This window comes from Ammodytes marinus, assembly GCF_949987685.1.
Source record: "Ammodytes marinus genome assembly, chromosome: 3".
Lineage (NCBI taxonomy): Eukaryota > Metazoa > Chordata > Actinopteri > Uranoscopiformes > Ammodytidae > Ammodytes > Ammodytes marinus.
The window spans coordinates 18,154,604-18,169,032 of record NC_137232.1 but is presented as its reverse complement, the minus strand read 5'-3'; the positions used below and the strand labels follow the sequence as shown (position 1 = coordinate 18,169,032).

Sequence of the window (14,429 nt, the reverse complement as noted above, 5' to 3'; positions counted from 1 at the left end):
AAAACAGGCCAGTAGCTGCAGAGCATATTTAAAAGTTTGACTAGAATGCATGGCTGCATGGAGTATATTTATGCATACATTTTTAAATGTTTCTTAATGTTTCCTATGGCTTAATATAAAAAAATCCTGCTAGAAACAAAAACATGAAGACTTTGCTGAATGGGGAACTAACCAAATATAGAAAATAATAATATTGTGTTTCACATTTAACACAACGATGCAACACATCTTGATTTATTCTGTACATAAATGCAATACAATAAATAAATGCAATACATCTTGATTTATTCTGTACACTCTGCAAATGCATCGTCTTCAAACAAGTCCTCCAACTCTCCTTCTTTGCTGCCGTCTCTGCAATTCCTGCGGGTGAAAAACGCTCGTCACGTTGTGTTTTAACACTAGTCTAAAATGTCATAGAGAACACGTCCTGCACAAAACACCTCATCAGTCTTTATCCACATCAGGAGACATGGGGAAGCCATCACAAGGCGCCCAACAACAACAACAACCATGTGTTTACATTTATTTTTGGTACATCTTGTTGTTGGGAGCTTTGCGTTGTCTCGCCCCTTTTAAATCCTCTTATGATCGAGCAAACAACTGATGAGCTGCATGAATGAACTTTGTCAGCAGTGCATGAAGCCGTGCATTAGCTGAACGCTTCATGGAAAATATACCTCAAGGAAGGATGAAGGTTAGGCGAAGACCCCAATAAGCCCCAAAAACCACTGCAAGAGGGAAAAGTTATGAAAGAGATCAGAGCTTATACTCCATTAGTTTGCAACACAGCACATGATGAAATACATTGTTTTTTTTTATTGTAGCAGGACTGGGGAAGTTTAAAGGCATAGTCAGACATTTTGGGAGAAAAAGAAGTGTATACGCTATTGTACAAAGTGAGAACAAAGCTACAGGCAGCAGCAGGTTATCTTAGCTTAGCATAAAGACTGTATGCAGGGGGAAACTGTTAGCATCTCTCCAGCCAAGTCCACCTACTAGCACCTATAAAGTAAAGTAAAAAAAACTAAACACAAAGTTACACTCAGGAAAATGAATCGAATGAGATAATATATGAATTATGGAGCTTTTGAGTCGATGACAAGCAGATTGTTCACCTTTGAGCCAGGCTATCTGTTTCCTGTATTTTAGCTTATCTAAGCTTATTTTGTCGGCTCATTTGTTCGGCTCTGGGGTGAACAAAACGTTAATTAAAGGTGAAGTAAGCGGTTTATTTATGTTAATATAAGTGTTAAATCGCTCTTTATTCATACAGTGATCACTTACATAATGTGCACGTTTCATAAAGCCGATCTCTCAGTCAGCTGCTTTGCATGTAATCGGCAAATAAACTTATTGGAGTATCCCGAAATTTGTATCCAACCAGAAGAGAGAACGCTACAAACCCTCACCCGTCTCACTCATACATACTACTGTATATACACTCATGGTCTCACTGCCGGTGCACGCCAGAGCAACAGATGGATGAATGTGTATGCGCCTACAATGGCGGAGCAGGTAAAAATCCTTCCCAATGTCTGTTTTGATGGTTTTTATCATGTTTTATCACACTTATGGATCTGAGATGATGCTAGATAACTCGCTGCTTGAAGACCGCAGTGCTTTAATGTGATGACGTAGGGACGAGCGAGGGGACTGCTAACTGCAGTAACTGACAGGAAGTTAGCTAAAAGAACCATTCCGCTTACAGCACCTTTAATATTGAATACACAAAAATATCCAACCAGAGATCAGATTTTTAAATAAATTATAGCTTTTAATTAATTAGTCTATATTACTGTCTTCAGAAAAGCGTAAACATTTGGAAAACAATGCCACAAATACAACTTCCCTCCAAGAAGTTCAAATGAAAACATATTGATCTTCTCCTTCAAGGCAACTGCAGAGCCCAACTATGCCATAACATCTCAAGTGTGAAAGGGATAGAGAGCTGCACAGAGTGTGAGCCTGGTGCCTTGGAATGAGTGGAGGAGGACGCACTGTAGCTGCAGCTCCACATCCCTTCACATGGAGGTGTAATTAGCTGTGCCAGCAGCCCCCCACAGACACCATTGGCTTGTTAATGGAAAACAAAAGCAGCACAGCCATTACTGATGCTGCAGGGGCTTCCATTTAGCTTATCAGGAGAGGATAAATGCTTTTATCTGCCTGAGTGGGCTGCTCATTCAAGAACCAAGACAAAACTAATACTAGTCAGAGCTAGTCAGTATTCTAAGATAAATCACGGAGCTGATATATACGTTTGAGAAACATGCTACAGACAGAACAGATATAAAGTATGTACCAGACAAATCTATTTTTATCAGAGCATCTGCTCCTCACTTTGTTTTGTCAGAGGCCTAATCGCAGAGCTGGCAGTTCTGTCGGAACAGTGCGGGCAGGATTTGCAAAGTAGACTACTTACGTAAGAAGACCTCCAGGGGCAGACATGGACCTCTCTGCCCGTCTGGGCTCTGGTAACTCAAAAGGATTACCGAAAGACCGCTTCCTCAGCATGGACTTCACCAGGATCTGCAATGGACATCAGAGGGAGAGTCTCACAGAAACATTTCCACAGTGCCAAAATATAAACTGTTAAATGTCAAATTCGAATATAAAAAAAAAAATATGAAATTCCATTATTTTCATCTCTGGTGAAGTTGAGTTGTCATCTAAATATTGTTATTTCACAATTTGAAAGTGATGATCATGCAATAAATGACTTTATTTTCCTCTGTAAAGATTCATATATCTGTCTATATCTTGAGAGTTGAGTGCAATAGTTTTGTTTAACCTAAGATTTCCTATTTGGACACTTTAGGCACTGCACTGTCCCATAATGTTTTTCAGGCAGGAAAAGGCTGCAGATAGAATAAATATTACAATCGAGATGTTCCTAATAAAATAATCAAACCACAGCGGGTCCCTTGATTTGCGACTCACCATAGCGGAGAGGCTGGGGATGAGTTTGACACTGTTCTGCACCTCCTCCTCTGTGACCTCCACCACAGTACAGTGCTCCTCCTCCAGGGGGAGATGATTGGAGCCGTTCTCCGTCACCCAATGGTGCAGCTGAAAACAGACAAAAAAGTATCACAAAAGGTCAGACAACACATGGTCTCTTGTGTAACATTTGTCAGGATGTAGTAACCTCTCAGTCACCTTAATTTCAGGAATGGTGATTCTTTTTTGGGGTTTTTTATCCAGCATCTTTTCAATGAGCTCCTTCAGTTCACCACTTATCAGCGGCCTGTGAAGGAAGTTTTACAGATTAATAGTTAATAGATAAATGACTATAGTTCCCAAACTGTCAAAACATATATACATACAGTATGTTGCAGGGGTAATCATCATAGGATATATCAAATAAAAAAAACACTGATTGGAGAAATTAAACCACTAACAAATTGTTTCCTATTAATGACTTTGTTTGTCTCCTTTAAATCGCTTTTTTCTCTTTCTATTGTAAGACCTTTAAAGGACTGACATTTATAATTTTTTTGCATCATAATCAAAATCACTTCCTGCCAGATGTTCGGCCCACTGAAGTGATACTTCACTACAGCAGTTTAAACAAATAGCAATAGTATGTTGGAGCTATATTGTAGGGCCCGACCGATATGGATTTTTGAGTGCCGATGCCGATTATTTTCAGAGAAAAATTACGATAACAATTAAATCATCGATTTTTTTATCCCCAAAATATATATTGAAAAAATTAACTTTTTTGAACCCTTAAATATATATAAATACTTGTTACTGTCGATAGGTGTACAGGAACTTTTTATTTATTGAAATGTGCATTATCTAAAAAAAAATTAAGTGTTAAAAATATGTCTAAAGTGACATGACGCATTTTTTAACTCAGACATTAAGCATTTTATGTAACTGCACCCAACCCTCTGGAACTCCCTCCCTCCGAACATCAGCATCTCAGACTAAATAAACTCATTCAAAAGTCAACTCAAAACTCACCTCTTTAAGAAAGCATAATTACACCTGACTCCACAAACCTTATCTTTAATTTGTCTGTATTTTGTTTTCTTTTTCTATAAGTATGATTTTTTGTATGATGTAAAGTGTCTTTGAATGACCTCCAATAAAGCACTATATAAATTCTATCAATTACTATTAACTGTCAGGAGATGACCATGACTCTGCTATTGGTGTCAGGGGGAACTGTCGAGTGTGAATTAATCCAATGTATTACAACACACCAGCTGCTGCTGTTAATAGGCTATAACTTTAAAGATATGCATGTAGGCTACCTCCAGGGCAGCAATGCATCTCACTCAATATGATTGCTTGAATCTAAAGAAAAAAAAAACGGCAAAAAATCGGCCATTTTGCCGATTGCCGATTTTTCGGAGATGTGCTATAATCGGCCGATTAAATCGGCCGGCCAATACATCGGTCGGGCCCTACTATATTGTATATCCTTTTAAATAACAAGCTGGTCAAAAGTAAAATCTAATTATTTTTAGTTTTTAACTAAATGTTTGCTCACGTCTCTGGAAACTCCACAGGTTCTTTCTCGATCTTGATGCGCAGAGCCACAACGCATTCGTCATAAAAAGGGCACTGGGACGGGACAGACCAAATGAAAGGATTAAAATGTTGCCGGCTGTTAAGTCAACATTAATACCTGTTAACTTGCCTACCTTCCCAAAGACAAAGCAGAAGAGTGTGACTCCCATCGCCCACACGTCTAATGCCTGGTAAACACACACAGTAAATATCAGAGCTGTGTCATCACTGAGAAACTCTAAAGTCTGCGGTTTGGACAACGTCTCTTGCTAATTTCCTCCAATTAAAGGTGGAGTCAGCAATTCTGGAAAACACTTGTTGTCAAAATTCCATTTTGTCAAAATCAGTGCATAGCCTATCTCCTCACAATCCACAACCTGTACGTACTGAGAGTGCGCTGAAAACAGATCTTGAGTTATTATACAGCCTAAGCTCTGTAAACTGGTATGGGAGTAAACAAAGGGGGCCTACTGTAGCCAGCAACATGCCCAAACTTAACAGAACCTATATATATTTTTTTTAAGGACCAGATTTTTTTTCAGCACACACACAGTAAGTACAGGTAGCAGAGCAGGAGGAGGTATTCTTTGATTTTGACATCAAGCATTCTCTAGAATGGCTGACTCTACCCTTAAGCTCAGTCTGTTATCAAATTTGTCTGTTTTTCCAAGTTAACAATCAAAGTAGGTTTGGCCTCACCTTCCCGCTGAAGCGTTGCTCTTGTTCGGTCATCATCTCGGGGGCCATGAAGGCCGGGGTTCCCGCGGTGCAGGACAGCAGGGCGTCTGTCCCCTCAAACTCATTACTCACTCCAAAGTCTGCTATCTTCACATGACCGTCATCCCCCAGCAGCAGGTTGGATGGTTTGATGTCCCTGTGGACTATCTTTTGGAAGTGCACTAGACAATGCCAAGAAGGAAACAAGGAAATATCAGCTGTGCACTTCACTTAGAGAACAGCTTGAAGGAACTGTGGTGCATTTTGGTGTAATTGTAGCCAATACTAAAACATTTATATTAATATAAATTAGGTTGTTTTTCTTTATCCTGAACAGAACAACATGTGCAATATGTCTTGAAAGTAGCTTAATAAGGCAGTCATTAAGCCGTCTGTTGTGCTTGTCCTCAAACCAAATACATTTTTTCAATTAAATTTAGTTTACATTTGAAATTAAACAATTTATGCGATCACGTGTGACTTTATAAATTTCCATTTTTGGGAATAAATCTTTATTTTCAGCTTGTAGTTTAAAGGACCAAAGTTGTAAATGTTGACATTCTGCACAAAAAGCAAATCCACATTGTGTAGAATGAGCTTTTAAAACAATCAAACAATCAAAGATAGTAAAGTATGGTAATGCATGATATTTGTTGACTATCAAATATTTATAATTCACTTTTGTAAACGTACAGTACTCGATTCCCAGGACGATGTCTATGAAGTAAAAGCGAGCCTTCTCCTCTGTGAACGGCTCATCGTTGGGCACCTCCATCACCGGACTGACCGACATGAGAGGAGGACAAGTGCAGGGAGAGGAAAACATGGAGATTAGGCCAATTTAAATACACATTAGGACAGTTTGGGAACATAACAGAATACACAAATGCACAATAGCATACCCTTGTGTCACCAATTCGAAGGCTTTGAGGAAAAATAATCAGAATTTAATGACCACTTTATTTTGACACATAAGTGATTAAAATCAGTTACTGAAAGAGGAATGAACATGGTCCCTACCCATATGAAGTCCATCTTCCTGGGGATCATCAAGCACCTACAAGACACGTTCATTCAGTGGTCTCTAATCCTGTACTTGTTTGACACAAATACTGTTCATCAAGTCCAGTAATTATTTTGTACTATATATAGAAATAATCATTAGAGTACTACTTTGGGTTTTTAAAGACATCCCGCATTGTACACCCACACACACACAGGTGACTTTCTCTAATTCCTCTTATTACATCTAGTCCAGTGACCACATGTCATCTCCAATGTATTTACCACCTTTAAACTGAGCCCAGTCCTAATGAGCCACATAAATAAAATAATAACCAGTCGAGGTCATGTGCAGCAGGCAAGTCATGTGACTGACCTCTACTAGTTTAACAATGTTATGATGGTCCAGTTTCTTCAGGATGGCGATCTCCCTGTACACTTTGTCCAGAGGTAGCACAGCTTTAGGGAAGGGATCCTGTGGGGAGTTTGGGCCTTGAGGAGGCGGGCGGCCTGAAGTGACACACACACACACACACACACACTTAATTATTAAACTCATTGGACATTTAAATATTTGTTGTTGTCGTTGTTTTTTTAACTCACGCAAAAAACCACTCTGCCTCATCAGCCTCTTCTTTGAAACAACTTTCATAGCCTAAGAAAAGGTGAATACAATGGAAAGAGTGTCACGACAAACTGACATGTAAACACTTTGACTGTAAATGCACAGTTTATACGCATCCACTTACATAGAACTTGTCAGAATCTTCATTATAAGCTAGTTTTACCACTCCGTAGGAACCCTAGGGTGTGAAAATAACAGCAAAGGTAAGCAGCTTTATAAATCATCCCTTCTTTTTAACTTTGCTCATACAGGCAGCAATGAGTAATCACCTTTCCAATCTGTTTGTTCAGCTTATACTGGTTGAGCTTGACGCAATCCTGCAGAAAATCAAAAGGAGAATTTATCTCATTGTTGACATATTGAATTAAATGTGCACCATGTAACTTTTGATGTGTCAGAGATGTAAACATTTTCTAAGGTATATTCTCATAACTGAAATAGATTACTTTTCCTCACAGGAAAATTGGATCCCTGGAACACTGTTTGAAGTTAGAAAGCTACCTCAAAAAGTTACTGTTTCACTATTGTTGTTCACAGAAGCAGGGCCCTAAATTTTGTTTACAAACATATTCTAGTCTTACATTTGGTTCCAGATGACTCAAAATAAAAAATTGTTGTATTTTTGATGCAAATGTAAACAAAACCCCATTCCCTGAAACTGCATAGAGCACCTTTAAATCAAAACTCTGAGAATCATTTCTGTCTCCTCACTTCAGCGTCTATGATGGAGACACGTTTGGTCTCGATGGTGGGCTCCCGGGCGATGCGGCTGCTGCCCCTCTCCTGCAGCGACATCTTCCTGAGCCTTGTGCCGGGCCTGGGAGCGCCCGACCGGTAGCCATTAGGCGTCGTCACACTGTTGGTGGACACGTTCATGGCGGCCACCATGTCGGCCAGCTCGGCGTGGTGCTCGTGGTGGTCCGAGTCCAGCTCCGCCCTGCTGATGGAGCTCATGGTGGATAGTTCACGGTTCACTCACAACAGAGGAGGCATCAATGCACTGCAAACGTGGAGAGAAAATCCCATGACATGGCACACCCCAAACAATGCCACTGAATAGAGAAGACACAGCATAGGTGTGCAAAGACTAGCAGCTAATTGACTTTAACTCCTGATACAGTGGTTTGGTTTGATCATGCAAACACTTTCTTGAGACCATTATGAAGGAAAAAAAGCAAGAGAAAATAATAACATCTTGCAAAAAGCAAAGATGCAGAAATGTAAAATAGAAATGTACAATTCTAAAATAAGTCTGTTTTTTTTGCAAACAATTTTATGACAGACAAACAAAATATTTAAATGCGTGTGGACATGAATCAACTTCACATGAATGTTTTGACAGGTCTCTCTGCAAGTTGAATACAAATAAACTGTGCTTTATAAGGAGTCTTTTGCAGTGCAGAGTATAAAGGATTTGTAAATAGGAAAAAACATATAAATGGACTGGACTTATATAGCGCTTTCTAGACGATTTTCTCAGCCCCAAAGCGCTTTACATATTTTACCACATTCACCCATTCATACACACACTCATACACCGATGGTAGAAGCTGCCATGCAAGGCGCTCTCTGAACCATCGGGGGCAATTTGGGGTTCAGTGTCTTGCTCAGGGACACTTCGACATGTGGCGGGGAGACGGGGGATCGAACCTCCGACCCTGCACTCCAGAGGCGATCTCCCTACCGACTTCGCCACTGCCACCATATAAAACCACAACTGGTGTGGCAGACTATATAATAATATTGGCGTCCTCTTTATAAGCTGTCACCCATAAATGAGTGCCAAAACTAACCTTACGGATCAATTCATTACATTGCATTCAATCCTTACCCATTGATTTCCCATGACAGAAGTGCTTCGCCCTTTTTTACCAAATAACATTTATTGCTTTGCTTTGATTGAACAACTCGCTTAATAATAATAAGATTGCCACCCATGTCATGCATCAAATAGCCACTTGTTGTACACTTGCCATGAATATATGTGTGAATTATTGACCAGTGACCAGACTGCAGCTCAAAAACAGTATACAGCAGGAGATAAGAGTGGAGTCCTTACGAGCATGATTTACTCATGTACTCACTTAACTGAAAATCCTTCTTATGTAACAAGACGTAAAGCCTCAACAACAGGCAAGTCAATTCACAATACTTGCACTGCACACTACGGAAGTCTGGTACAGAACAAGCACATATTTAGAAGAAAAAAAAGTACATGCCTTGGCAACATGTTAAGTTATTAAAACGTTATTCATTGATTAAAAAATTATAAATAAGACCTAAATCCAACTTGAATCACCTGTAATAGAGGCTATCACACTGATAAAACACAAGAAAGGATGAAATATGAGTTAAATGCATTTATTTACTCACACAGTGGCGTTGTCCTGTTGCTGAGGGTTAATCTGCATGTTGCCCTTTCGTTCTCAGGAGGAGGACAGTCCTCTCTCTCTCAGTGCAGGACTTTCACTGGTGAGCGGTCAGAAGTCTCTGCAGCACGTCTTTAAGGATTAGCCGATGCCACATAAAGCTGAGGCGGAGCTATTCTGAGGCTGGGAGGCACTGCAGTGGTCTCTGGTGGGGACTGGATGTCAATCACACATGCATGGGACAATAATACCAAACACAGTTTTTTCAATAAATATAAAAGCAGTATTAGTCTCTTTTCATGTGATCCCTGTTCTGTGATTATTCTGATATTATATGAAATGAATAGAGAAAAGTATACATGGTGGTGCTCTTCACAACAGGACAGTGATGGAAGACATAGGCCTACTTAGATCTTATTAATTAAAAGTAGCATAAAAAATGGAAGAATCATTTGTTACAAGACAAAGTCCTGAATTAAAAAATAATTTTAAGAGAAAGTACAAACAAACAAAAAATGAATCAAAAAGTGACCAGTAATATTACTATTTTTAATGTTGCAGCTGGTGTAGGTGGGCTGGGGCGGGGCATATTTTAAGTAGGCTAGCCATCATACGCACAAAGTATCATATCAAATGTTCATCATCATATTCATTTGTTTTGTTTGTAAAATCGCAATATAAAAAGGTAACTCAAGCTATCACATAGCCTAAAAGGAGCAAGTAGCCTAAAAATGTGCATTAGCTGAGTGAATGGGCTTGTACTTTCCACCACTGCAATAGGCTACAATTATAATTGGTATAGGCTACTCTGCTAAGCTTAAATATGAACAAATAATATGTAGGCTTTACAAAAAATATTTTTACTTCAGTATTTGTATAATGTTATTTGTAATGTTATGTTTATGTTACCTGCCTATAAGGACAATGGACGTAAATTAGCATTTTTGCTAACTCCAGAATGTCTACAGTTTGTATTTTTTATAGGCCTTATTATTTTTATTGACATACCCGTGCTGTCCCTATAAACTAATTCAAATATAATTAACAAATAAATATAAATAAATAAAACAAAACTTACTTTATATCTCGGAAACACGTCGCTTCTATAGCTCTTTCTTTACAGTAGTAGGCTAATGCTATTAAATTCTCATATAGTTTGGTCCCAGAGTTTTCCGACAGCCCTTGAACGCAACAATAGCAGCTCACGTTGCGCCCCTGCAGTACGCGTCAGGTACAAACTGGTATCAAAGTTGGATGAGCAAAAAAGCATCCAGCTCGAAGGGTCCGGGTCCGACATGTTTCTGTCGCTGCAGTTTTCTGCTCTGAGGACCAGAGAGCTGCACGAGCTGCTGCAGGATGAAGACAAGATCAAGCACATTATCACGTGCACCGAGAAGGTGAGAATGCCTAACCTATATGACAGAGCAAGGGACATAGTCTACTCTACACAACAATAAAGACAAACAAATGACTAAGTAGAGCTTCATTTTGTAATATCAATTATGTTGTTTTTATTACTTATTATTTTCTTGCAAAACTTTCTCATTTCTAGGTGCAGGGACTGCATAGGGCTGCTGAGAAGATGCTGCTTTCAAATCAGAAATTGGCAAAAGTCGCTCTTTCTCAAAAAACAACTCTTAGAGATAATAGGTTGCTCCTTGCAATGAAGTACATGGAGCTGGAAAAACTTAGATTCTTGATCCAGGCCAAACAAGAACAACTTGGTGAGTTCTTTTTTTCTGTAGCCTATTTAATGGCCGTATTAACTTCATGTTAAATAGTAGTATGCATTTTCTCATTTTGTTTCGAGATATGCTGAAAATGTTGATTTTGTTTTGCAGCAGAAAAACACAGTTTGCAGTACTCTGAGTGGTGCCTCCTGCAGAGGATAAGTCATGCAGAGGAGGAGTGTGAGGTGAGCATTCACTTATTGAATCCCTTTTATTTGTCTGCAGCTGATTCTGACTACAGTTAAAGCTGGGGTATATGATTTCTGATTGGTCAAAGTTAACATGAGCTGTACACTTTGACCAATCAGAGCGAGGCTCCGATTCTCTGTTCTTATTGGCTGTTGGGACTGTCCATTCAGTGTACACTCAGTGTATCAGAAGGAGATACATGGTTTTCACTGGAGTAATGGTATGAACGATTGTTATGTTGTGACAAGAACTGTGGCAGAAAGAGCTAGTCGACAGTAGAGAACAGAACAGAAAATGAATTCATGTAGATATTTTTATTTATTTTTCACACAAAAGTTCAGGGCGATGTAGAAGAAAAGCAGAGTTCTAACCTGGTGTATCTGATTATCCAAAGGTAATGAGATATTTCTCCTAACAGATGCTGTTTAAGAAGTTCCTGGAAGGAAAAATACATCCGGCAAATTTCTTGGATTCCTTTCTCGGCTCCAGGAAACTCCAGCACATCAAGATGTTCCTGGTGAAGAAACTCCAGGAAATGTTTGAACTGCAATCGACACAACAACACAGACTCAGTGAGATTCAGCCCAACATTCAGGTCCTTAACGCCTGCAGTCTGAACACAGCTTACGTCTTACCCGCCTGCTGCCACCCTCTGTTACTGATGCCCTTAGGTGCCCATGTGCCCCAGTGTATACAGCATTTACCACCATTTTGTCTTGATTATGACAAGCCCCTGCGTGCAGGAGGCCGTGGACGAGGCGCCAAATGGCCAGCGAGACCCGTCCGTCTTCAACCGCTGCTGCAGCAGAAGAGGCATCAACAAGCACCACCATGAAGTCTAGTCCAGCCTCAGATTGATACATGTTGCATTGGAAAGAGTTACTTGGTAAATTTTTGCAGCATCAAATATTAAAAATGTTCACATTTTAAAAAATAACTTTAGTGTGGCATGTTTGGTAACATATTTATAGGCAACATTTCACATTCAGGTATTTCAGTGGTCTGAAAAAGGTGAAACAAAAGACGGAAATAATAAGTACAGAGGAAGTTTTCACCATGGCATATGGGGTGGTAGGATGGCCTAGAGGTAAGGTGGCCGACCAGTAACCATGAGGTCGCTGGTTCGATCCCCGGCACCGGACAGGAGGGTGTGAGTCGTAAAACTAGCAGAGGCTGGTATTGTGTCTACGGTGCCCACCATCTCTACCATTGTGTCCTTGAGCAAGACACTTAACCCCAAAACTGCACTGCGGCTGACCCTGCGCTCTGACCCCCTCCGAAGTGTGGAAAGACAAATTTCAATGTGCCTCGTGTACAACTGACAAATAAAGATAACTCAACTTATATTACATTTTAGAAAGGAAAGACAATAGACAATGTAGCACTGTTATGAAAATCTACATGTCTGAGCTTGGTGTCTTTTACTGTCCAATCGTCAACTTTCAAACACGTTATGGCTTACTAAAGAAATACTCCGAAAAAAGGACCACTATGAACTGAAACAGTGGCTGCAGCACTGAACACATCGCAGTCAACATTTTCATACACATGTGTAGAAGTTAGTACCACAATGGAAATAGCAATGCAAACTACAACACCCTTTTCAAACGGTTAATAGCACAAAGGTCACACGTGTGTTTTCATGTCTGGTGAGAAGAACATATATATTTGCGTTCCTTGAGTAATAGAAATTGTGAACAGAACAAACACACAGCTGGTTCAGAAATCTTGAACTTCTCACCGACACCTGATATCTGTCACCGCCTGTGGCAACAACTCCTGCCAAGGTCGACAGGATCACAAACAATTCTTTATTTACTTCATACCTCGTCACTCCTGTTCATCCTATTTAATAGGTATTTTGACAAAAGGCCACGGGTAATCTTCGAAAACTCATCACTCCAGTATGAGTGGTATCAGTTATGTATCTTTGACTCAGTTGCCATAAGAGGTTAGCCACAGTGCCATATGGCCTGGCACAGCTCGCCATACTAATTCAACCATGGAGAAACCTCACTGGCGCTACAGGAGATGATTAGCAAGGTGGAGCACGTTCAAAGGGTTTAGTTACACCACTGACTTCTGTTACATCTTTGTCAGCGACCTCTTTTGTCCCATAAGACTCAAATTGGGCAATTTTCTTGTCTGTCAGCTGAATGTTTTGTGCTTTTCAGCTCTGTGTCTCTGCATTGGTGGACAACCTGGTCATTTTTTTGCACAGAAATATGTGTAGGTTTTTTTTTTATGTGGAGTTTTCTTTTTAAAAAATACATTTCATTTACATTTAAAGTCAAGCCCTGAGGGTAACAGTTATTAAAATACCACAACAAAGACACCTTTGCTCAAAAGTATAAAGTATAGATTACAATGCTGTAGACAACAAGCAACTTTGGCTCATATTTAAGAAGTATGGTAACACATCATATAAAACATATAATCAATCTAAATACAGCAGGCATAAAAACCTCAGTCAAGTCAAAATGCATTTAATTGTCGCTCAGTATTGATTCACAGTTAGGATGTGGTTTATCTTCACATTGTTCCCCTGCATGGTCACATGTAAAGGGGATTATCTAGTAGAGTATCTATAACAGCTTCCAGTAGTGGAGCAGGTATGGAGTGACACTTTGTGGGGTTCTTTCTGTGCAAATGTGGGTCAATGTTGGTTGACCTTTTAAACAAGCATTATGCAGTATCTTTTATATATTTATTATCAATTATATCACATTTTATATAGACTTTCTAATATCTACATACTATGGAACATTTGTAGATTGCGAATTATTCAATGCATTTGTGTTATATATTTATTGTGTTTATTTTAGTTTCAATTCAGTTTGGCAGTATAGATCTATAGAAGTTGATTGGCATAAAAATCATCAAATTTGATAAAAAAAAGGGCCCAGTTCCCGTGTTATGTGTCAGTGTATTAAACATCTTAGGAGTGGTTGGAGGGTTTTAAACTGTTAGTTAAGATAACATTATTTAACTAATTTGTGCTGGACATTTTAAAGACCAAAAGACTAATTGTAAACAAATAATAACAAACGGAAGTATAATAGCCTTTTTCACAGCAGATATTTTGACAGATTTGACTAATAACATAAAAACGGCTCTGCCATATTCAAGTGTCTCAGTAGTCATGGTGGGGTGACAGTGAGGATTGGAGTATGCACAACACTGGGACCCTGAAACTTAAGCAGCTAAATGGAATTCAGTCGTCGTTATCCTTGAGCAGGTGCTGTTGGATGTTGTTCTATTATACTGTAC

The 14,429-nt window shown here is 39.4% G+C and overlaps 1 protein-coding gene across 1 annotated transcript; it reads right to left on the bottom strand.

The window, feature by feature from the left end:
- Positions 1–284: 284 nt before the first annotated feature.
- Positions 285–7,825, bottom strand: camkk1b (calcium/calmodulin-dependent protein kinase kinase 1, alpha b; the record flags this gene model as incomplete). Its single annotated transcript, XM_080024772.1, has 16 exons — positions 285–363; positions 681–731; positions 2,426–2,532; positions 2,944–3,072; positions 3,163–3,250; positions 4,508–4,581; positions 4,662–4,715; positions 5,227–5,426; positions 5,938–6,026; positions 6,147–6,168; positions 6,265–6,301; positions 6,623–6,756; positions 6,850–6,901; positions 6,996–7,049; positions 7,141–7,188; positions 7,583–7,825. The coding sequence occupies 16 exons, from the start codon at positions 7,823–7,825 to the stop codon at positions 285–287; spliced, it is 1,461 nt and encodes a 486-aa protein (XP_079880898.1).
- Positions 7,826–14,429: the final 6,604 nt, after the last annotated feature.